The following is a 25012-nucleotide window of genomic DNA, read 5'->3' as shown; positions in this document are numbered from 1 at the left end:
GAGAGTTCCCTGGCTCTTGTGTATTGGCAGAACTTAAAAGGACTTGAGCAGCACTCTTGCCAAAGGGGAGGAGCAGTCTGGGGAGATGACAGAAGGACTGTCCACCTTGAAATCTTCAGGCACAGAGGAAACACTGTTCGCATCCAGTCCCTCTTTAGCCTACTGCTAAATGGCCATTCCCATTTGTTCCCTGGGATATCATCCCACCCTTACAGATATTACCCTTTGAGAAGTTCTTCCCCTTTCCAGTTAACCTCAACTGTCTTTCATTGCATCCTCCTCTTGTCCCATAAGCCCCTCTCCTCTTCCTGCTCTCAACTCTGTTGTCCCTTTGGGGTCTTGTACAGCATCACCCGCAGCCCTGTGTCCTTGCCCTCAATGCTAACACACCTCACTCAATCCATAAGCATGTCTGCTTGCAGTCATCCACCTCCTCTCAGTCCCCATCACTGCCAGCCTTCTCCTCTGGCTTCCCCTTTTGGTTCCTCCTGGTCTTGTCACCCACAAGCATGGGACAGGCTGCTTGTCTCCTCTACAAGAGGTAGGGAGACCCCAGACCTCTGTTGTTCAACAGTGTGATTTCAGACAGCCTGGGAGTATCTCTAGCTTTGGAAACTACCATGACCATGACCCTAACCCTACCCCTGCCCCTAACCCTAATCCTGATGTTCCTGGTGTTCCCATATTCTTCTCTGGATGCCTCTGGAGGTGAGAAGCTGCCAGACTCTCACACATTGGCTTCATTATGCATTTGTTCCACCTAATTCCTACTATTTTTCTCAGGTATTTGCATTAGGAGGCAGCAGAGACTTTGCATTACTTTTACGAAAGATATGCAGGACTTTACATACCCTCATGCTGTGAGCAGCAGGAATGATCCGGAGTATCCTTTTTGGGCCAAATGACTAAGAGCCAGGTGTGGCTGGAAAGGCATGCTGGGCATGGTGTGGCTGACCTACTGTCTGCATACAAACAGCATTCATTCAGACGCAATGGAAGAGCAATGGCTGAAGGAGGAGGCTGACTGTGGAAAACTGGCGTGAGTCAAACTGGGGAGGAAAGCCTATCACAGCAGGATGTGAGAGTGGGAGCTCTCCCAAGTCAGGGAGTGGGTTGGAGCCCAACGAGTTACAAGCCGGAGAAGATACTGGGCTGCTGGCTGGGATACAGCTCTGTTACAGTGTAGCTGTGATATGGTGTAGCTCTTCTGCACCCACCTGAAGGCCAGGGGCCACAAACTTTCTCCCAGTGGCAGAAGATTACTCATGGGCTGTGGCTCCTCTGCTGCTGCATGGCTGAACTGAGCTTCAGATGCATGGTAATACATCCTACTCTAAAGCTTGCTCTGAGGACCATTTAACAGCACAAGCGAGGCTTTCCCCAGACAACTCTCAGCACTGGTGCAGTTTGCTTGTTCTAATTTTGCCCATCATGTTCCTTTAGGAAGGCAGTGACGGGTTGGCTCCTTCCCAAGTGAGCAGCTGAGCCTGTTCAGGGAGAAAGACTCCGGAGGCAGCACAGCAGAGCAGGTAGAAAAGGCAGAAGTAGTAACCACAACAAGGAGATGGGAAGCTGTAGCTCCAAAAAGGCTGCAAGGACCAGGGAGCAGGCAATGGGGTGGTGGGAAAGGACTGACGGCCCTGCGCAGGGTTGAACTCAATGCCATGGAATTGACTAAAACCAAGCCTGGAAGCAAGGATACTTGCAGGGACACAGTGGTGGAGAAAAAAATTTATAGACCTCTTATTTCTATTCCAACATTGCCACTTTGAGTTCCCTTTAGCTGAAGAGTGATCTATTCTGGTTTATTCCAGGCTTTGCTATGCCAGAAGTCTTTGTGGAGTGTTGGAAAAAGTCTGAGATCCACCTCAAACATTTGGCTGACTTGTGGTCACATCACACCCTGGCAAAAAGTAGAAGCCCAGGACCTAGAAAGAAATGGGATGATACCTCGAGAAACTGTGCAGAGGCTGTATCTGACGTATTTGGTGGATTGGTGACACAAGATGGAGACTGCGCTTTTAACCCTTGGCAGATTGCCACCTTTCACATCCTAGGCTAGACTGGAAAGAGCCCAGGAAGATGGGCGCTAACTTGCCTATTGTCGAAAACTAACTGGTGCTTAAGTTGCTGAGCATGGCCAGTTCATGCCCTTCTTCTTTCCAGCATACCAGTTGGCTTACACGTTAGGAGATTTCAGAACTGACTCACTCCAGTCTTTAAAAGCAATGATTGAGCTGGAAGTTGCTGGACTTATTCATGAAGCTGTTTCGTAACCGAATACTAGGCCCATCTTCTTGCAAGGCTGTGCACTACTGCCGCTGAGTCCATCTCTTCTGCTTATCTCCATCACATCTGCGTGCTCCAGCAAAACAACTAGAGACCATTACATATTTCTGACATACATATTGGTGAACTCAGCTCTTAAAAAGCTAATCATCACTAACAATTGGCAGCCTCCCATAGAGGGCTGCTGAGCCGCTGAGTGTCTGTGTTTACCTGCTCACCACTTACTCCACAGAACAAACTTAACAGAGCCCTGCATCTCTGGCCTACAGTTTGCTTTGCCAACCCTTTTTGGCAGGGCCAGCAACTCTTTCCTAAGACCTGCTCATTTCTGCACACAAGTATTCTTGCAACGTTGGCCATTTAGGGGGAAAAAATCTCTGTAAACAATTCAGGGGGAGAGGATTTATTTTTCTGACATTCTGACATTATGGTTGTCAGGGTTTTTGAAAGACTGGTTAAAAGTGCACTTTCAGCTTCTTTGAAATGAATATTTACAAGTGGCTTTTCTCGTTTCCTGGAGGCTTTGTGCAACTAGCACAGTGCTAAGTAGCCTCAGAGGCAGAGGAACAAAGGGGATAACATTGTGTTAAAAACTTTTTTATGCAGTTAGCTCCATACAGAAATGGAACTGCGGGTATTGCATCACTGATTTCCTTATTGTCAGATACAAATGTGCTTCTTTCAGTTATGCATTTCTCTGTGAGATGTTTTACAACTGCACTAATGCCATAATGTATTGATCATAGAGAAAATGTAGCGTTAGACTTGAGTACAGTAGGATTAAAACCTCAGTCAAAATTAACACATGCCTAGATTTCAGCTTCTCTCCAAAGCCTTCATGATCTTGGCAATGCCTCCTTCCATGCAGTGTATTTGGCCATTAGCTTTAAAAACCCACAGTGAGCCTCTGAAGGAGTTGTAGTTTGAGAGTTTTTCTGTTATTCCCTCAGCCTTGCCAGGAACCCATTCGGTAAGGATCCCTGAATACCCATCACCAGCCAAGGGATGGCAAAAAGACTTGAATGGGATGACAAAGAGCATTTCAGAGACAATGGTGATGCAGGACCTGGCATTCAGTAGGCCAATCCCTTGTTTTCTGTCCCGGGCTTTAGCAGAGCTTTTTATAGACAGATGCCTCTTGCCAGAGCCTTGGGGCAATTCTTACCTTAACAAAGTGAGTTTGCTATAGCAAATTCCTCCTGCAAAAAGGCCTGCAGGACTAGTGTGCGCATGTGGAGACCCCATGTCTCATGTGCAGTCTGGAGCCCTGCTGACAGCCATGATAGCTCATATCCCAGCAGTGTGGCTGCAGCTTTGCAAGAGGCCAAGTTCATATTCACACGGACATGTCCACAACTGTGTTTCTTAGACGAGAAACAGCTGATGAGAAAGAGGAACCCTGTGCGGTTTTGGGGGAGTAAGGCCAGAGGCAGATTTAAGGATGTGAGAGAGTTGCTGGGCTGGAAGAAAATGAGGTCTAGGAGCTGTGAATCAGCCCATGGGCCTCCCCCCACTGCTGGAATAGTCCAAAAGACTTCAGCCAAGGAAGATGAGAGGATCCCGCTCTTGCTGCAGGCAAGGATGACTCAAAGGGAAAGGCATGGTGTGGCTGCATGGGTGGAGGAGGGTGCTCCCCTCCAAAAAAGGCGGCAGGAATTTTTTGTTGTTGTTGTTACTGTGAGTTGGGCTGAATTACCCATTGTTTTCATTGGACTAAAACTGAAAAGTTGATTTAAGACACCTAATGAACAAGGCAGTGGCTGGGAGGCCACATCAACCTAAGCGATACCTGCCATTCCCCATCACCATCCAAGCACTTAGCCTCTGTCAGTCCCCACCTCCAGCAGTCCCCGCAGCTCCTCTCACGCCTCCTTCTCCTGCTGGTCACCACCATGGGCCTGGGATGAACATTTCTGGGGCAGAGCTGTTACGTTGGGGCTTGAGTCTCACCCAGGAGGTTCAGTTCTGGTCTGCTGGGACAAGCGAGGAGCGATGAGGGCAAGACCTGGGTAGCTGCGAAACAGGAGCTACACTGCAATGGGGCAGGGTGTGGGCGATGGGAGATGCCGGCTGTACGTGTGCAGCAGGGACCATCTGATGTCCTAGCATGGTCTGCATGTAGAAGTCTATAGGAGAGACAACGCAAGTAACAGAGAAATACTGAACTGCCTACAGCAGTCTGAGAGTGCTCATTTGAAATGAATGAAGCCCACTCCTACAGCCCTGTATTTTTTCACACTGGAAAATATCTAGAGCTGCCACTTCTGTGTAAGTCAGACATGACCTAGGTCCTGCGTAATGTGCCTGACTCAACAGTTTGGCTTTTCCTCTCTGCTGGAGATCTTTGTGCAATTATTAAGATAAATTTCATTTAAATATATAATGGCACAGAGAGGTTACTTTGTCCCAAAAATGAGGAAAATACATTCTGTGCATTTACTCTTGCTTTTCTACATTCATCTTCTTCTTTAGAACTAAACTGTCTGTGTAGCATTTCTCTATGAAAATATATATTTTCCTACACAAGTGTGTTCCTACACAACACTTACTCGTTCTTCAGCCCAAGCTTTGCTCCTCATGGCATCAGTCACACAAGCATCAATGATGGCATGGTCTCTATATTTATTGTTTCCTAAAGGAACATTTTCAAAATGATTTAAAACAGCTGACATCACTTTTCCCCACAAAGAGTTAAAAAAATCATGTTTTAATAGTGCCCAGAAGTACCCATGGTAGCAAAGATCCTGGGAAAAGAATAAAAGGGTGGGATGCAAGTGATGAAGAGAAACGGTAGGAAATCTTTCCAAAATCTGTGGGAAGGAGAGGTACATAGTAAGAAGTACTCTTTCAAATGCTGGAGATGAGCATGCACATTTCTCTGGCCCTATTTTCTGCCCAGAGCGGGTTTTTTTGCCCATGTTTACTCTAAGGCCATGCCTTAAGCCAAAATGGGATTCCTGTGGGCAAGTCAAGACACCTCAAGGCACATCTCAGTAAACAGCCACAAAGACTGTCAAATGCTTTCTTGACACCCATCCCATTTCTGAGGAGTCTCTGCCATGGAGATCGGTTACTGGAGTACAAACTGGGCCGTGCACGCTTGCTGGGTTGGTGTGGAGCTGGCTTCCCCCGATCAGTTCCTCCGTTCTGCTTGGGATGGTGTTGCAGGAGGCTTCCTCTCTCCTCCAAGGAATGGCACGCATCCCTGCTCTGTAAGCTCAGGAAGGCAGATGTCTTTCGCCCCCGTATCTCTCCCTCATCACAGGCTCTGGAAAATGTATCCTCACTCGTTTTTGGTAGCCCTCTGTCATTTGGCTTTCTCTTGCCGCTGCCCTGAAACGCTGCCTCACATCCTGCCTTGTCCATGCCAGAAGATTATGCTGGGAGCAGCTAAGGTGCATTTAAATGGAGGTAGTCATAACAATGTTATTTTCCACAGTCTGCTACAAAGAGCATTAGATGCAGTGGCTTGGGGATGGTTTTACCCTGAACATCTCAACCCAGCTCCCCCCTTTTTCATCTGGACTTTGGCCGTTTCCTCTCTGCCTTTTGGAGCTACCCCCATGCAAATGCTTCAGCTCTAATGTTCACACTTAAGACTTTGCCCAGATACAAAAGGCCTGTAGTTTTAACTATCTCTGCTCAGAGAATGTGAGAAAACCCGTCTCGCGGGACACTGCACAGTGCTCGATCTGTCAGAAGGCCAGTTTGTACTTGCCTGGGTCAAATTGCCTGTGTTTCTCAACCAGGGCCTAACATTTCCGTCCACCCACTATCTTTCCCAAGGCTCACCCCCCAACACTGTCCTCTGCAAGTATCATTGCTTTTTCTGACCACTTTCTGGTTCAGGATCGTGCATCCCAGCTTTGCCCTGATCAGATATGCAAACATACACCCCTGGGAGATTGCCTTTCTCTTAACCACAAAATATTTTCCTTAGACACCCAAGGCTTTTACTGGTTTGGGCTTTTTTGGGGGGATATTTTTTTTCTTTTAGGAATAGAAACTGTTCAAAAAGCCATTAACTTCTAGTTTTCTTTTATATAGTGCCCTTTTAAGGGCATGTACAATGAGAAGCAAATACTAAGAAGTGCTTAAACACTGAAGTGCTTAAACCCTCTGGAAAATGTAGGCTGCATTCAGTGGGTAAGAGAAATAAATTTAATCCCTGAAATAATAGATATTTGTTGTTCTGAGTTAGAAATGTCTTTTAAAGCAAAAAAATCTGTTAAAAAGAATTTCATCCACATGTATTACGTGATGAATGACTTACTTGGTACTGAATGTGGTCAGAAAGGGCCGCTTAGCTAGGCTTATCTTTTCTCCCACACAGTGTCATCATAAATTGCAAGAATTAGAGAAAAGTTCAGGGTTGAAGGGACTGCTGGAGGTCTTGGTCCAACCTCCTGCTCCAAGCCAGAGCAGGAGGCCCAAGGTCTTGTCCAGGCATGTTTTGAAAGTCTCCAGCAATAGAGATCCCCCTCCACCTCCCTGGCCCCTTGTCCTGCAGCTGCACCACTCTCAGTGTGAATTTTTTCCCCATATATCCACCTGGAAATCCCCCTCCTCCCCCTTCTCAAGGATGCACAGATGCACAGCCAAGCGGCTGTCCACCCTGATGTCCAGGTCCTTTCTTGCAGATCTGCTGCCCAGCCTGTGCAGTTAGTTATTCCCCAGATGCAGAACATCTCCATCAGAAGTAAAAAATAATCATTTTGAATTGCAGCAAGGCCATTTAATTGAAATGTTAAGAAAGGCTTTTTTTGCCATAAAAGTGTTAAATGTTAAAATAGCTTTTAAAGTTCCACCACCAAAGTTTTTTACATATATTGGATATGAGAATTCCTGTGTCTAATTAAGCAAAGTCTATCGTGTGAACTCAATGTCTCTTCCCAAGTTGCTAGCTTTCTTTCTCTAAGGAATGGCAAATTTTTCAGAACTAGTGTTTTTTTAAGAAAAGAAATGAAGACGATAGGCCAGTGATCACAGGGATTTCCAGGTAAGCCTTTTTTGTAGATACTAAGGAAAGAGGTTCATGTAAATGTGAGAAAAATGTGCTTAGTCCAAGCCAACGAAGCCTAGGTCATTCTTAGATGCATTTGTGGAAAATCTGGTAAATGCAGTTCTGAAGGATGCTGGCATAGCCAGAGTGATCTGTAAAAGAGAAATATTTCACTCCAGTGCCCACTGGACTGCCCTGAAACCTCCATCGCCACCAAAAGACAGGATGTACTTACAAGTGGCAATTTACCTGGAAAAACAGTATTTCCGTACTGATTCCTAGCCCATGTCTAGGAGCCCAAACCAGATGGGTAACTCAAAGATGTGGGCATTTAATCAAAATTTATTCAAATGTTGCCCCATTCAGTCCTCATCAGCATTTTGATGTGCTTGGGACGCAAACACAAGGACTGATTCAGGAACAGGGTAGTCATGACCCATGGTCAGCGTTTTGTTTGGGACTGGCTTTCTGCAGAAACAAGCCCCTGGGTTTGGAGATGCTTTCGTTAATTAAGTTCTCCCTAAAGACTGTTATGAGGCAAACCACAAGAGCCGGGTGATGGTAGTGAGGCTGGTAAATGCATTCATTTGTAGGGGAATTTCTTGCTCCTCAGCCTGCTGCGCTCTTGACCAGTGAAGAGGGGTGACATACGCCAGACTGACCTGCCTAAGCATCCCTCTCTGCATCTCTAGGCCCTACAGCACTGGTAGATGTGATTACTCAAGCTCCCTGTTTGTCAAAGACAAGTCACAGTTGTTAGGTAAAGGCGTATAGACAGTTAGCATAGCTGGAAAAAATAAATCATTACAGCTACAACGTCACAGCTGCATATTATGAGTCGCAGCCAGACCCTGGTCTGAGCCAGGGGTGCATTCCTGAAATCACAGCAGCTGGCAATTTGACAGGGCAGCAAGTTTTCCCACAAGAATTAATGTAATGGGGGAGGGCATGTGTGGGGGGATTGAAATACACAGGGACAGTGTAGGTAGCACAGAGGATGAAGAAGCAGGAACAGGATTAGCAGGATCATCACCTGGAGGAGATGCTGGCTTGTCAGAGCACAGCACTGTTCCCAAAGATCTCAGCTACTTCATCTATGAGACCTGCACCCCTGACTGGTCTTGAATCATCCAAATGTAAGAATGAAAATGTAACTCCCGCACCAACAGCTTTCTGCTGAGCAGGCTGGTCTCACAGGCAAAGCGGTGATCAGTTCAGGAAGGCTGGTTGGTTCCCTTCAGGAAGGGTGGTCAGTTCCCAAAGGCCAGCCGGGGAGCGAGCCAGAGCACCTTTCTCCGGGTGGGCATCCATGCAGCAGAAGTGTGGCAGAGCCAGTGGCGCTGCATGGTGGCATGGCCCAGCTCAGCTGCTGTTGGCCAGGCCCCTCTGGTCCATTAAGGAAAGGATGACACCTGTTTCCCAAACCCGCAAGCATCCCTTGAGCAGCACGAGGGCTAGGTGTTCATACCCCCATGCTTCAACATCTCAGATGTTGTTTCCACCTGGGTCTGGCTGCTGGCAGTTTTTCAGGAAACGTTTCTCTGGCACAGAAGCCATATTTCCACATGGCAGTCAGGCCTGTGTTTGCAAGTGAAAACCCTCACTGCAGGTGTCTAGCAGGAGGGTAGGTGAAGCCACAAAGCTTCCTGCAATGTAGGGGCATGCTTATCAGGCTATCAACCCATCAGGCACCCTATCAAGCCAACCATGAGGAAGCAAAGCACATTGCTGTTGACTTTGGCCAATGATGGCACCTGTGGCTCAGATTGTCTCAATTAGCAGGCTAACCTGCTCCCAAGGCAAGGTCCTGGGATGAACTGCTCAGCATCCCCCTACGCCAGCAGGCACCTTGAAAGATGGGACCCATGGCTGCCCTCCAGTGCAGAGATCTCGTGGGAGCATTGGCAGAGCTGTACCAGCCCCAGGCCCCTGGCGGGTAGGAGACTGCGGCCACTTGGTCCTCCTGGAGCTGTGTAGTGATAGTGCTGCTTGCTGGGGGGAAGCATGGCATGATCCAGCTGAAACTGAAGCCAGGCATGCTGTGGACAGAGCAGAGCTGAATGGCCTCTCCTAGCCATTCGCATGGTTTCAGGTTCTTTGGCCAAAAAGCCTCCAAGCTCACTTGCTCCTGCAACCCACTTCTCCCAGAAGGCCATGTACAACCCACAGCAACTGCTGCTGGTGCAGAGAACTCATGTTAACCTGAAAGCCAATAAAGACCTTCACATCTAAGGCCTTTCTCCATGGACAGCAACTCTGTGCTGCTTCAGGAGAGGCAGCACTAAGTACCATGGTCCAGACCTGTGTCCCCCGCCATTTCCCCTACTGCCTTGCAGAAACAACCATAAAAGCCAGTTGCTGGAGGACTGTCAGCAGGCCCTTTCCCATCTATATGTATGATTTCCAAAATGGAAACACACAACAGGCAATGCCATGGAGCAGTTGGACAATGCCTGGACACATTAAGGCTGGCATCACTTCTGGGGGCTGCCTAAGTGAGGCCAGCACATATAGACCACAGGCACCTCCTAGGGCTCAGCTGCGCCCGCTAAGCATCCTGCATGTAAAGAGGAGGGAGGATACATTACACAGGACACAAACCTTTTAGCATTGTTGCCCAGGAAAGACATTGGTATCTGCACGCCAACAAAAACCCTGCAGTACTGCCTTGAAAGTCGGTAACCGCTGTACCCAGTTTGGCTCTGCTTGACATGCTGGCCTGCGTGAACACCTCACTTTGCCCGGTGAAGTCCCTTTCCAGGGTAAGTGGTGTGGGGATTTGGTCCCCGATGGGGAAGATTCAGGAGTTCCCCCTCACTCCTGTGACCCAGAGGCAGATGAAAGGAGTGTGCCAATCACAGTGAAGCCCAGCAGATAAGGCTCAGTGGATGAAACGCAGCAGATAAAGACTGCTTGGTCTGACATGCCTAGAGAGTGCAGGAAATAAAGGAAGAGGGACTTCCATAGCAGGTCAGGCATGCAGGAAACCCCAATCTGTCCCCATCTTAGAGGGAAAGCTGGGATTTCTTCCATATTATGGGCCCCAGACCAAAGGAGCAGGGCATTTTGGAGGTGTTTGGAGACACTTTTAGGTTTGTGCCGGGGGCCAGTGCCCCTGTGCTCTTTTTCTGGCCCAGAGGCCTGGGTTTCTGCAGCAGTTTCTTGCCTCTTGGTCTCCCATCCAGCAGCTCTGTGTGGAGCTCTGTTGTATGAGCTGCAAGTTCAGAGGTAGTCTCTGCTGCCTCCAGGCATCTCCTACTTGCTCAAAGACCTTCCTGAGCTAATCTCCTAGTGCCATCTGCCGTCTTACCCCAACACCATAGTAGGATGGTGGTGACTCACCCAGCCCTTGTCATCTCACTGCTCCCCCTCACTTACAGAAAGACTCTGACCAGGGACCCCACTGCCAAGCCCATGCTGGCTCTCTCTGCCCCATGCCTTTTTCCCTCCTGTTCTTCGGGGAAAAGGACTTTGATGGGATCGGTGGGATATCTATTGAACCATACAATTTCTATGGAACCTTTTCCGGGTTGGGCTTAATAGGCAGCTTGTCCACCCAAGTCAAATTTAGTGAAGGTCATCTGGGGACAAGATCCCACATCTCAACATACAAGGCTCAGCTGCAAGGGAGCTGAGCAATAGCAAAATTCAGCAGTAGAGAAGCCCAAGCAAGCCCACGTCATCTGTGTGAAGAATTTTACTGTTGCCTTCACAAAGAAGGACTTTGAATTAACAAAGTCATATACATTGCCTTAGGCCAATTAGCAAGAAATTAAACACCCTTACCATTACTAGTAAAGATGTGTAAAATGTCCACTGAGGGTAGAAGAGCCCTCCACGAGAAGAGCCTCGCTATCCTCATCTGGTGGCTGCTGGAGAGTCCAAGGTCCACGAGGAAGCTGCTGTTGCCGTTGTACCACCTCCTGCGAGCGCCAGCCAGGAAGCCCAGGAACTCCACTTCTCCAGCTTTTGTCAGTTCCTTCACTTGCTCCTCCAGATGTTGATACTTTCGGACTTTTTCGACCACTGTGTCACCTAGGGATGACAAACCACTTTCCTAGCGAACAGCAACATCCACTACTTTCGCCCGGAACCCTTTTACCACCACCAAATCTGGCTTGAGGCATTCGTTGTTAGCGTCGCCGAGGTGGGGTTTTAGATATGCAACCCAGCCCAGTCTTTTGGCCTCTTCAGCCAGCATACCACACAAGATGCTGTGCCTCTTGATCCAGGCCTCCTGGACTGCAAGGCAGTATCCAATGATGTGGGAACAAGTTTCCCATTCTGCAGGACAGTGCCCGCACCCCTTCGGCGCCCCTTCCCCCAGCCCACGTGCCAAATACTCCCTGGTGGGATAGACATTGGTACGCAGCTGTACTGCTGTTAATAGCTTTGGGAATGCCCCAGTAATGTACGAGCCAATCATGACTGATGTTATCATTTTCAAAGTTCTTAATACCATGGCCTTGAGCTCATAGATTGGCCCATTTCCCTAACTTTCTTTTTCACCACTTGCTAGGGATAGGATAGACAGCCCTGGGAGCTGGAGTTTCCCATTTGGATGCCAACTCTCCACCTTCCACTGATGAAGACCTGAAGGTGTGATCTCTGGATTTCTCTAAAGCTGTCACAGTTTTCTTTCTTTTTGATTTGAATGAGGAATACCTGAAGCCACACACAGAGACAGGCACCCAGAGAGTAAGGGGATCTCCATCCCCAGGGCATTCCCAGGCTCAGCTAGATGACCTGAGCTGGTGACAGTTCTGCTGCCAGCGGGTGGTTGGACTAGGGACCCCTGAAGTCTGTTTTGCAAACGCTGCTGTGATTTGGTATTTCTTGGTAAAGATGCTGTGGTTGACCAAAGAAGCAGCAAGAATTGCCTCTATTAACTTAATACAGATTTTCTTTGTCTAAAAGAGCTACAGTTTCCTCATCCCAAGGGGGAGAGGAAGGTGCAGGACAAAAACCAAGAGCCCTTTCTCTGCCTTTCCAAGCTGCAATCTCCTGGTCTTGTTAAGCTCCTGCTTGGTAAAGTGTCTTGGTTTCATGTGCTCAGGTCTTGGATGCCACCTCCTGGCTTTTCCACTGTACTGTGTATCTCAGTTAACACTGCGACTCCAGACTGCTTCTCCCAGACACACACTGCAAGCACCTTACCTACTACATTATCAGAAATAACAAATTCAGAGTCTTCTTACTGATTTGGAGCAGCTTTTATTCTTTGAATATCATATAAAGACCTGACATGATCGCAGGTATTGTGGCAAAAGAATGAGAGAGGAATTTTCACTAAGTAATAACCCCCTCCACCAGCTGCCTGCTCACCTTTGTGCTATGACGGTCTCTTCTGCAGGCCCCCATCACACCATCCTTAGCAGGACCTTGACTCCTGAAGCCTCTCTGGGCTGTGGCTCCATTGCTTTGGGTGTGGCTTCTGGTACCCCTTGCCTTTCAGCAGCAGCTGTTGTGCAGGGTGTGTTTTGTCCCAACTTACTTTATGACCTTGTGGTCAGTCTCTTAGGTATCAGCTGTGTCTTTCTGTGCTCACTGTATGGGGGTATCAGGATGCTATTTCCAAGTTTCTACAACATTCCTGCTTGGCTGGTAAATAATTTAACAAATGTGTGGTTTTGGGAGCAATAGCAAAGGAAAGCTATTTTTGGAGTTGTAGCCAATGTGCCAACATCCCAACCTGGCAGGTAAGCAAAAGTAATGGAAGAGGGCACTATGCAATAAGGAAATGCACGATAAGGTGCAGACAGCATGCACTCTCCTTCCTGCTTTTCCTCTTGTCCTCCATCATTTCCGTGCTTTTTCTGCCCTCCCAAAGACATCTCTGGCCTGGGCAGCCTACTTGTATGTCCGCCAGTCAAGCCTGCCTCTACCAGAGGTATGTTACCAAGTTCACCCATCATCAAACAGCTTGGCCATTCGTTTTACATGTCTACATGTGCAGCAGCTGGGCTGAGGATCTTCAGAGCTGGTGCGTGCTTGACTCGCCCTGCTGCTCCCCGGACATGGCAGACCTGCTCCCTATCCCCACAGAGCTGCTTAGCAACGTTATGTGGGCTGCAACTTCTTGGAGATCATCTGGGAGCTGTAGCTGCTAAAGCCAGAAATTTCAGCAATGCCTGATGGAGCATGAATCAGGGGCCATCTGAGACATCGCCCTGTGGCTGTGGTGTTTGATGTCTGCCCAGTGTATGAACAACTGGAAAGACATCCCTGGTCCCAGGGAGTTTTGGTCTCCAACCAGCTGAGCCACCCGAATAGTTTTCCTGCAGGAAAGAAGTTGCCAGTAGACCTGGAAATAATGACGGAGATACAGCAATGAAGGCAGAGCACAGGTTTGGAGATACCCCTGCCTTTCTTGTTAGAAGCCCCCAAAGGTTATCCTCTAGCCTGAGGTCAAAAAGGTCTTCAGCCATGAAGGGATTCAGCCCAAGTGATGAGGGGTGCCTCAGGGAAAGGAGACTGGGACACTGTGCTGCCAGTACAGACCAGCAACTGGAAGTTACTGGGGTTTGCAAAAGCCATTTTAATTATGTGCAGAAGCTGTTTTTAATTGCTTCAATCGGTAGTTGCCACAGAAGTGGGATGAAGGCACCACATCATACAATCTGCATGATTGAGTGGCATCCGAGCACCTTCACCGGTCAGCAAAGGTATGCAGGACCAAGAGGAGATCATCAGATCTGGGAGACACTCCTGACTGCTGAGCCAGGCCACAGCCAGCTTATGCTGTGCCAATGCCTGTCCCAAGCAGGGGAGCTCTGCAGTCCCTCACAACCAGCAGGTTCCCAGATGGATGCAAGTACTAAACAACCTGTCTCCTTCCCTAGCTCTCCAGTGGCAAGCAGGGGCGTGATTTTGTGTCTGGGCTTCCCTGAAGATGCTCTGGCCCACTGCAAGCATGTCTGATCTGTTCAGATGGGGGCCTGGGCCAATTCAGAGGCAGGTTGTTCCAAAGCAGCCGTGCCCAGAGGCATTTGGTGTATGACCAGATAGATGTTGTGTTTTCAAAGCGCTCCTTGCTACAGTAGCTGGGCCATGCACTGTGGTGGAGCGTAGAGCTTTTCAAAGAAAACAATTTGAAAGCTCCCAGACAGATTTTTTTTTTCTCCACCTTCAAAATGAGGAGAAGAGAGGGGGAGTTCCCAGGGAGAAGCATCCCCTGTGAAATGAAACCATGCTGAAACCAGCCTCCTCCCTCACCCGGTCCCTCTGCTTCCAGCCCTAGCACACCCGGTCCTTTACCTTCTGGCAGCTCTCTCCTATGGTCACTGTCTGACAGGTCCAGGCAGCACCAGAGAGCAAAGCACCTGGGTGACAGCCTCCTGCGTCCGTTCCCCTGAGATGCCAGCAGGCAGAGACGTGGCTGTGGTCCACCTGTGCCCAGTCCAGTGCCTGCTCTCCAGTGGTGCCATCTGGGAACTTCATCTCATCCATAGACATTGCCTATCCCCAAATTGCTGCCCAGAGAGTGTCCCCTTATGTAGGACATGGGTTGGGGAGAGGATGTCACCAGCCCAGCTCCTGGCTGTACAGCAAACATGGGCCTGAGGACAGTGCTGGGGACAAGCACTGGGTTGAGGGATGCCAGAGACCTGGTGTCTCCTCCCAGCTGGGCTCCCAGTCTGCTGCAGGACTTTGAGCAATCACTACATCTCTCTGTGCCTGGTTCATGGGCTCCTGTCCTCGGCAGAGCTCAGGCATCCCCTTTCCCACCGAAAAGTGAGATGATCCTACACACAATCCTGTTTGGGTCTGATGAAATGGCTGTTTGAGGTGGGAAATTACTTGAGCAACCTGTTTTCAACCAGCCCTGTTCCTCATCACTGTGACAGCCCAGACCCAGCATGCAAGGAAGGAGACAAAGCTACGTGTCGGTTTGCCACCGTGAGGAGTAGCCAGGGCAGACACGGGAGGACATGCATGCCAAGGGCCTTTCTCCTCGGGCCACAGACCAGACTGGCCTCTGCAGAGCGCTTCCTCCAAGGATGGTTTTCCACGGTCAGTTTGGGCAAGGACATTGCGCGCACACACACACACACACACACACACACACACACACACACAGACCCCTCAGGCTGGGATATGCTCCACAGGCAGCCCCACAGCCCCCACGTGCCCACGTGGTCACGGACACAGAGGGGCAGAGGCAGCAGACACATGCACACGTGTGTGCACACGCACACACCGTGCTTGCGCTGCCTTGCTTCCACACAGTCACGGCAGGCGGGGAGAGGGACGCCCAGGGACCCTTGGAGCAGACGTGACCTACTTTAGCTCCGAGGCGAGTTGCGCTGTGCGGGTCCCAGTGTAAAAGCTTAATAGAGACAGGCATAAATTATTCATTGCCTGGCCATGTTAATGCATGTGCTAAAGGTTTTTTTTTTTTAATCTCCTCTATAATTTAAAGCCCTGCACGCTCCCATTGCCGGGCCCCGGCTGCTCTCCGGGGGCATTTCCACTTAGGTGAGCAAAGCCGTGAGATGGGGCGGGAGCTGGCAGGCAGCGCGCGGGAGACCCGCCTCGCAGCCGAGTCACCCCGACAGGAGCCGGGGCTTGGGCAGGGGCGAGGGGAGGGCCGGGGCGGGCGCTGAGCACCAGGGAGCATGGCAGCCCGCGAACCCCAGCCCTCCGCCAGCCCCCCTTTCCCAGCCCGCAGCCCCACAGCCCCGCTGCAGATCTCAGCCCGAGTCCGTTCCCAGGCACAGTGGCCAGCAGGGCTATTTTTAGCACTACTATTTTTTTTTTTTTCCTTTTTGCTCCTGGCCTCTGCTAAGCGGCCCTGCGCTGCCCTCGAAGTGCCGGGGAGAAGGGAAAACACCAAGCCCCAGGGTGGGAAGCTGCGCGGGAGGGCTGGAGACGTCAGCAGGCGCAGCCGAGCAGAGCGAGGCCGGCCCATGGAGGGCAGCCGTGCTCACAGCTGCCACCGGTGCCCACTGAAGTCATGAGTTTTCCAGGTCTCGGCCAAGAGCGGCACAGGGTGATGGTGCAAGCCCCCGGGAGCAGTACACCACCTCACCCCAGGGCAAGCCGCAGCACAGCCGCAATGGAAATACCATCATACGCCCCTTTTGGAAGGGAGAGGCTGTACCCAAGGACAGCACCAGCTCTTAGAGCATCACAGGGCACCTCCTCTCACCACACTTGAGGCAAGAAGTCCTTCGGCATGGTCGGAGGGGAAGAGCTGCCCTGGCTGAGAGCTGGCTGACACAGGGAGAGCCGTGGGCCTCCCCCAAGCAATTTTAACAAGCTGCTGCCAGCATAGCAGGAGGCGACCCTGGGCTGGGAGCTCCCGCTGCTACCTGCAGCCCTGGTTTCATCCTAGCTGCTTGCAGGCCCAGCAATAGGGCCCTAGTTCCCACGGCTGTTTTAAGCAGGTAGAGATAAGGCCAGAAAACAAGGCAGGAGCCAGGGACGCCCCCTGAGCTCAGCGGGGGCTGTGGCTGCTTCCTTTTCTCACCCCAGGGCGCTCGCCCGGAGCCGGAGGAGGAGCTCAGCAGCGAGGCACGATGCTGGGGCTGCGAAGGATGTTTCCCTTCTATGGGCATCTCCTCGCTCCGCTGCGCGCGGGGAGGAACACTCCTGGCATCAAGGAGAGGCCCTCGGCTCCCACCGCAGCCACCGAGGAAAACAAAACACAAGCAGGGAGAAAAAGCCTCCCGCGCTGCTTGCCATCTCGGAGGCTTCCAGGGGAGCTCGGCCACAGGACCCCCCTCATCCCACCACCTCTCGCTCAGCGGCAAATCTGGCAGCACCATCTGCAGCAGAGGACTTCCCGTGCCTCCCGGGGGACAGGGACACCCCAGCACTGCAGCCTGACCCTGGCTGAGCTGCAGCATCCCCCAACCCAACCCTGGAAGAAAAGACTACAGATTACAGAAAAGAGTCACAGCAGCCTCTGGGTATATATATATTTTTTTTGCATTTCATATATTATCCAGTTTCACATTCTCATAGGATCAGCAATTATAGCAACTTATTCTCAAATCTTTTAATACAAGCAAGACAGCCATGGTCGTATAATACTTAAAGCACTTCAATACCAAGCAATAAGATGCTAAAACAAAAATTGCACAATTTCTTGTTTACTATGCCTGACTGAATCATTGTTACAGAAGACAACCCTTCTCTTTCAAGCTTTTTTAACTAAACATTAACTTATCTTACAGGATTACAATTTCTCTTTAATAATAATAATAATTAATTGCACACAAACACACAAGAAATTCTTTATGATGCATAAATATTTCCTTATTACACATGGTACAAAAATACTCGTACTTTTTTGTTCGGTATTCCCATAAGGATGGCTGATTATTTGGCAGGACTGGATTCTCTCCAATCAGAAGGATGTGAAAAAAAAAAAAAAAAGGCAAAGAAAAAAGTTAGATATCTTACAGCCGTTCTATATATAGAAGTCTGAGGAAAAATATAATAACCCTGACTTTAAAACCGGAGAATGGATGAGAACAGAAACCCAGTGCATCGTACTTGAAGAAAAAAAAAAAAAAAAAAAAAAAGGAAAAAAAACATTTTTCAAATTCTTCTGGTCGTACTGGGAAGGGGGAGGGCAGCAGAGGTGGAAGAAGGGGTGAGACAAGGACAGTTAGTATTTCTCAAAAGCCAAGTCTTCACCGAAGCAAGACGAAAACCTTGCTGGATCAATCCGCGGGCCAAGACCTGTTGCTACGGTTACACAAACGCTAGAACAAACAAACTTACACTCACACATACACAAGTTAAGTGTTTTAATTCATGCCAGAAAAACATGCAAAACCGATGGCCTTTCGTTTCCTTCAGCCGAGCCGCCCGGGGGGTCGGGGAGGGGAGAGGCGGGCTGCGGGACGCGGCGAGGCCGGGCAGCGAGGGGCAGTCGGGAGCCCTCCCGGGCGGGGGGCCGGAGGCAGCGCGGGGGCCCCCGCCGTGGCTTCGCCGCCCGTGCCGGGCAGGCCCGCAGCCCCGCGGGCGCCTCGGCCGCAAACCGAACCAAAAGGAGCCTGAGCGATCGTCCCTGGCACGTCCCTCCGCGGAGAGGCGGGAAGGAGGAACAGGAGCCTAGGAGAGACTCTGCGGGAGAGGAGCGGCGGTGAGCGGGGCCCCGGGCCGCGCGGCCGAGCTCCCCTCCTTCCTCCCTGCCGGAGCTCCAGCAGCCCAGGCACCGGCCTCCGAGGGTAATTCGTTACTTACTAACGAGCTAACAAAACTGACGAGACTTCCATCCTTGCTGGGTAGCTTCGGAGGGAGGATACCAGCGCATCTGGAAAAGAAAGCCACAGCAGAGAGCCGTCAGCAGGGATGCTCCAGCCGGAGCCCAGCCCTTCGGCTCCCTCGCGCCACGTACGAGGCGCATAGAGCCGAGACCTCTTGGATGTGGGAAGGAGCCGCCGGGGTTTTCTACAGGACAGCATCCAACCCCAGGCCGCACCGCTCTGCGCACCAGCCCCGAGCTCCAGCAGTACAGGCTCCGTGTGCACCCGGACCTAGCCAGATCCTCCCTTAAGGAGCACCGCAAGATCACACACATCTAAGGAAGGACCAGCACCCCGCCTTAGGGCTTGCTTCAGCATCCCCAGTACTTTCTGCCTGTTGGCATAACCAGAACAGTCGCCCACTTCAAACCTGGCTGCCACTGACACCTCATGCGACAGCACTGAGCTACCCTGGCAGTTTGGAGGGGTGAAAGGGGCCGTCACAGGCCCGATACAGCACCGCTAGCTGCAGCAGATGGAGAAGATCCCCCATTCAAGACTGATGCTAGAGCACCTGCACAGAAAGCACACAACTGACCACTCACTACAAACACACAGAGCAACAATGTTCAGGCTAGAAAAGCTCCTTGCCACCAAGCCATATGTGAAGTTCACCACTTCAAAGGTGAGCACTGTCCCCCAGCACTGTCCCTATCCCCCACACATCCCAATTTCACAGCCTTCCCCCCATTCAGGCTCAGGCAGGACAGAAGATGCTCACAGCTGGCATTTATCACCCTGAGGTGGTGACCACTCCGCCCTTGGCCAACAAGGGAAACACCAAGACATTGCACTTGAGCCTGACAACTTCCTGTGACCTGCAGAAGGTAAGAACTGGCTCATCTGCCACAAGAGAGGCCCATGAAGTTTTTGAAGCCACGAGCCAGCCATCAGAAGGCGAACCAAGCAAAGCACTGCTCTGTTACATGACAGGAACAGTTGGTAGAGCTGCAAGCCTGCAAGACTCAGGCTTCCCTGGCAGGTCTTTGCTGCAGCATCTACTGCTCAGGCCTGCTCCTTGCTGAGGAAGGCCTGCTGGATGGGGACTTGAAGAGCAGATGTGGGAACAGTAACTGAATGGACACTCCCCAGCCTGTCAGTAGATTCAGCAAGTTAGCAACATCCAGCTGAATAGCATCAGACATCCAGATGCTCCTGTTCAGTCCACAGGATTGGTACGTCGGGCTGGGCTGAGTGAGCAGCTTCATATCTCAGAGCAGCGGGAGATGAATTTGTGTCACTTGACTGAGCACATATCCAACAGCAGAAGCAGATAGTGGAGCTCGGTGCTGCTGCTGTTTGCACAGAGAGCAGAAACGCAGCTGCCATCCCCCTCTCCTCCCTCCCAGCTGGTGGGAGGAGAGCACAGCTTCAGCACAGACAGACATCAAGACCAGCAGGTATATTCAGGGTACCAGTAGAAGGGAGGAGTTTGTCTCAAGACAGGTAGGAAAAAGGCAGAAAAACACCAAGAGCTCAGCATGAACTCTTCCCCTTACCAGACCATCCTGGACAATCCTGGCTAGATAGTCCCTTTCCAAGCATATGCACCACTCCAGGGCCAAAGAGGGGATTAAAAACAAACAACACCCATACAGTCTTTCCAGATCCAGACCATTCAAACAACTGTTCTTCCACCCCCAGTGTATGGTATTCTCCCATTGAGAAAGGACACCCAGATGGGGATGGGCAGACTTTCTTGAAGCAAGATCCCAAGTCAGTTTGGGGAGTGGGAGAGTTAGTCACAGCCCAGGCATCTAATTTGGCACTGACTTCAGAGCTCATCTAACCCCTACATGGCTGTGCAATACTGCAATTCCAGCAAGGGTGATCCCACCAGCCTCCTTCTTGCCAGTCAGGTCTCCCATGCAAGCTGTAAGAGACATCAAGAAACCCACTGCATGTGGGGGTGACAGAACATCAGCTGACTGTTCAGCTACCTAGCAGCCAGCAAGCTGCCTGACAGATACACTGGATGGCATGTGCAACACAAGTCTTGACGCAGAAGAACAACACTGGACATTGGCAGGGGAGTTCAGGAGTGGAGAGGCAGCCTGTGCGCCGGGCCACAGAGACCCTAGCTGCACAGGACCTTCCAAAGCTGTGGCACAGGTCTTCAGAGGAGACAGTAATGAACTTGGGCATACTCCAAGGCCCCACATCAGCCCTTGGAGTACTCTCCAGGCCAGATGTATCCTCAATGGTCCCTTCAAACCCTGTTCCCCTTGAAGAAGCAGAGGCAATCTATCACCTGATGGAGAAGCTAGAGGCTTTGCACTCACTCCTGTAACAGATGCAACAAATGCTGAGATCTTGATGCCACAGCCTCCTTACAGAAGGTGCTTGGGGGGGGGGGGGGGGGACACAAACAAGCACACACCTCCCAGAAAACACAGATGCTTGCAACAGCCAAGTCCTCCATCCACTGGCCGTGCCAGCACAAGGGTTGTGATCTCACAGCTGGTGACACTTTCTACAGGAAGAGAGCCCAAAAAGGAGCCCTGCAAGTTTCCAGAGGCTCTGCCCTCACAGGAGTCTTAGCTAGATGTGATCTACTAGATCCCAGGCTCCAGGCTGTTGTAGAGGCACCAGCTCCACACTCAAAGCAGCTGTATATCCAGGCACACTGGACCAGCTGGACACCCTGACACCTTCACAAGGTGAACACACACCACCAAGTCATCATCTCCCAGCTGGCCCCACTCCCCAGTCAGCCCCACAAGCAGAAGTCAGTTCCATAACATGACAGCTAGGTGGATCCCAGGCAGTCCAACCTTGGGTTGAAGGAAGCTGAGGCACAGACATTAAGTCCCTCTTCCCCAGTGAGGGGTGCAGGTCCTACCTAGTGGCATGACCACAAAGTGCTATCTTGGTGCCATGTACACCATCCCTTCACTTCTCCATTAGCTACTGCCTACCTGCAAGAGGGACCCAGCTCAGCTGCAGCCTCACTCCCCTGCCTGGGAACACCATGCTGCTCTCTAGCATGGTATCTCCTTGCAGTGATACAGGCCAGAAAGACTCACAGCCCTCTCCAGGCAGTAGCATCGCTGATACACCTTGGGGGGCCACCACAGCAGCAGCCAGCACCAGGACAGGGGTCACTTTTCCCCCCCAACCCTGTCACTGGGGAGGGTGCTTGCTCAGCCAGGCCACATTTCCTCAGCAGCCAGTGGGCTGCAGCTCTCCTCCCTGGCCAACATCTCCCACTGACACCCCTCCCCTTGACAGCTGGAATTAGTTTCCTCCTGCCCAGCAGCAACAGGAAACTCCCCATTCATTCACTGGGCTGCGAGTGCTTAACCCCGAGAGCAGCCTCCATCCCACGCCGCCCGCCCTGGGCTCAGTGCGAGCAGCACAGCTTATATAAGCAGGCACAGCAGCTGTGCACAGCACACGTGCGAGACAGCCATTCCCCACCCCGCTCCCCAAGCCTAGCGGCCCTTATTGGCCTGCTGAGGAGGTCTAAGCTGGGTGAACCAGCTCCTGCCCCACATCCACCCCGTATCCCAAGCCTGGCCAGAGCCTCCAGCACCTCCAGTTTCAACCACTCTTGCTTTTCTCCTAAACCACATGTTATTCTCAGCTCTGGCACTAATAAACCTCCACTGCTGCTGGACCACTCGTCCTTGCCTTCCTCTCATAGGCCTCTGATGCTTGCGCACAACCCCACCAGCCTGACTTGCCATAATCCCACCTGCCATAAACCCTGCTTCTTCTACACTGCTGTGCAAAGGTAACAGCGGCCATGTGCTCCCAGCACAAGCCCAGCAGCCAGGGGAGTTAGTGCAGAGGCTGTCAGGAGCTCACACAGATGCGGTGATCCCGGGTACAGGCCAAAGCTTTGAAAGGTTTGCAGAGTGAGACCTGCCAGGTCTTTCAGCCTACAGAAAGAATACAGGCTTGATGGGATAAGGCAGGAACATCCCCTCACTAGGGGGGATGCTTGAGACGCCAGCATAAAGCACTGGAGGAACCAGATTAGAGGCAACACCTGGCCAAGAGGAGCCTAGAGGACGTGTTTCAGACAGTGGCATCTGCCAAGGCAGTATTTGCTTCATGTCCCTCAAAGTGTCTTAAGCACCTTGCTTTTGCCAGGGAGTAGAGAGGCACTGTGATGAGAGCGCTCCTGGTGCAATTTGGAAGAGGAGACCAGATGCACAAGAGACCACTCAGGGTTGTCTCAGATGACTGCAACCCAGCAGGTCAAGTCTGAACGCTTTCCTGGAGGGAGCCACTTTTCCCTGGAGAAGATCCGTTACCTCTCAAAACTAGTGCAAGGTCTATCAAAGAGGATGCTGAGAAAGAGTGAATGGAGACGAGACATCCAACACTGGGCTAGAAAAGCAGAGCAAGGGAGGCTTTTACTGGAAGGCACGCAGTTGTTTCTAGAGCCACATTAGCTCACAGTTGGAAAAGAGTCCAGCCACACCACTGCAAACATCTCCTGTCCATAGGGAGAAGACAGACACCACCGGCTGACTTCAGCTAGCCTCACACTGCAAGATTCAATATCTTTCCCAGAAAAGAGCTGGAGAAGAGTAATTTGTGCCTCCACCTGCCACATTCAAGCCACTAACAAGAGGCCAGGTGAAACATCCGGAAAACTGGAGCCTGTCCCTTGCTACAGCACAGGATCAGAACTACCTAAACCACAAAGAAGTGATAAACAGGTCAGAAAAATGCCCCATCAGGGCTTCACTCTCCTTGTGAAGTCCTTCAACACCTCTCCCAATTACACTAAGAGTTCAAGCTTCTGCTTATCTTACCACCGCACATATGGAAAGCAATTCTTTCTGCAAAAAAGGCTGAGGGGAGGGAGGGGCAAGAGAGGGACACACACTGAGCACCCACATTCATCCTCAAGCCATAGATGGTCTGTGTCTTTCCTCCTTAGTTACTTCTAAGTCTGGTCATCTTCACTCTGCAGTCAACCCCTGCATCACGGGGATATTCCTGGAGCTACGCCTAGCACTGGAACAGATGCAGCCACAGCCAGGCTCACATGTCTCCCCCAGTACCAGAAAGGCCTCCTTGTGCAAGTAGGGACAAACCAGTCCACTTTGTTGTGCTCCTGGGAGCTGGTGGGACCCCAACCAGCATATTCAAGAGCTGCATCTAGTCACTACCTGCTGACCTGCAGGGAAGCATCTTCAAATTGCCCTGCTGAGACAGCCTCACCCTGGCAAGCTGCAAGCACTTCACAGCACAGATAGGAACATGCTGTTCACCCACCAAGCAAAGGAAGCCACATGCCACCAGTCATCAATTCCCCAAGGCCACAGGTCACCAGGTGCAGGCCTTGAGCAGACTACAGAGGTGGCCAGCGAGAGCTGCTCTGCTCCACCTAGTAACACAGCCGATGGGAACACACAGCCTGCCATTTGACCCATGGCAAGCTAGGACAGCCTTCAAAGATGCATCCACAGGGAACTAACATCCATTATTGCTCTCCAGCCAGGTCCTTCTAGCCTCAGCAGCAGGTGCTTCCCTCAAGCCATCTGCCTCCAGGGTCCTTGAGAGGGCTGGGATTTTAAGGGGATGAGGAGACAAGCATCCAAATACTTGCACGCTGTGCAAGACCCAAGCAGCTCAAACTACATCAGGAAAAGCTTGCTGCAGTTGAACCAAGCACACACTGCACGTACATCTCAAGGCAGTTACAGTCGGGGAGAGCTGCAGGATCAGCATGCCTTGCACCTGTTGAGGAACATGCAGGAAAGGACAGGCACCGGCCCTTCCTGTTGCTTGGAAGGGGCATTTCAACAGGCATGTCATTTCAACATGTAGTGCCCTGTACTCTCCTGGGCCTCAAGGCAGCCTATGCTACGGCTTGTGGTGACATACCCAGATAGCAGACCTCAGCAAACAAGGATTTCTCCTTTTTCCAGAATGGCAGTGGGTTGTGCTGCTTTGCCGATTGGGTTTGAGCTAGCCAGGGCGAGTTAGCACTGACTATAGTTCACAAAGTCACTTCTGACGGCATCTTGGTCCAGTTCACCCATCAGGTGTGTTTTAGAGATAATGGCTACTCAGCAGGTACCTGGAGGAGCCAAGAACATCTCCCACCTGCATTTTTCTGGGTAGGAGGACATGCTGGCTTGGGGAGAGTCTGCTCAGTCCCGCCTGCCCAGTGAATGCCACCACAGTCAACATCACTGGAGTTTAGGAGAACACCACAGCCATGAAGGCCTTGCAGAGTGCTTCACATCTCTTTGAAGCATGGAGACCACCTGAACAGGTATCCTGGTGAGTCCTATGTGACCGCCCCAACAAACAGGCAACAAGTTGTTAGGCACAGAAAATCTGTCATCATTTCCAGCCTCCCATCCCAAGGAGGGTCTAACAGAGCTTGGCTGCCACAGCATGAAGTCCAGGAAACTTCACAGATAGGACCCTAAAGGGCAGGCCCCAGGGCTCAGCAGCATGCAAAGGCAGGATCTCTCCACTCCAGTAGGTC

General features: G+C 51.1%; 1 protein-coding gene across 3 annotated transcripts in view; it reads right to left on the bottom strand.

The window, feature by feature from the left end:
• Positions 1–17176: 17176 nt before the first annotated feature.
• The window catches only part of RBPMS2 (RNA binding protein, mRNA processing factor 2), a 33453-nt gene continuing 25617 nt past the window's right edge, over positions 17177–25012 (bottom strand). For 2 of the 3 annotated variants that reach the window (XR_010390832.1, XM_064517683.1), the window contains 2 exons: positions 18491–18560; positions 17177–18370 (listed from right to left, as the gene is read on the bottom strand). Coding sequence is in view for 1 of the 3 variants with exons in the window: in XM_064517683.1 (XP_064373753.1) it covers positions 18498–18560 (63 nt within the window). In the remaining 2 variants the exon portion in view is untranslated. Of the gene's footprint in view, positions 18561–25012 lie in introns of all 3 variants that reach the window. The other variant, XR_010390831.1, reaches the window with a different exon arrangement.

This window comes from Dromaius novaehollandiae, chromosome 10 (assembly GCF_036370855.1).
Source record: "Dromaius novaehollandiae isolate bDroNov1 chromosome 10, bDroNov1.hap1, whole genome shotgun sequence".
NCBI classification, from domain to species: Eukaryota; Metazoa; Chordata; class Aves; order Casuariiformes; family Dromaiidae; genus Dromaius; species Dromaius novaehollandiae.
Note: the sequence above shows the minus strand (reverse complement) of the source record. Positions and strands in the feature narration are given on the sequence as shown.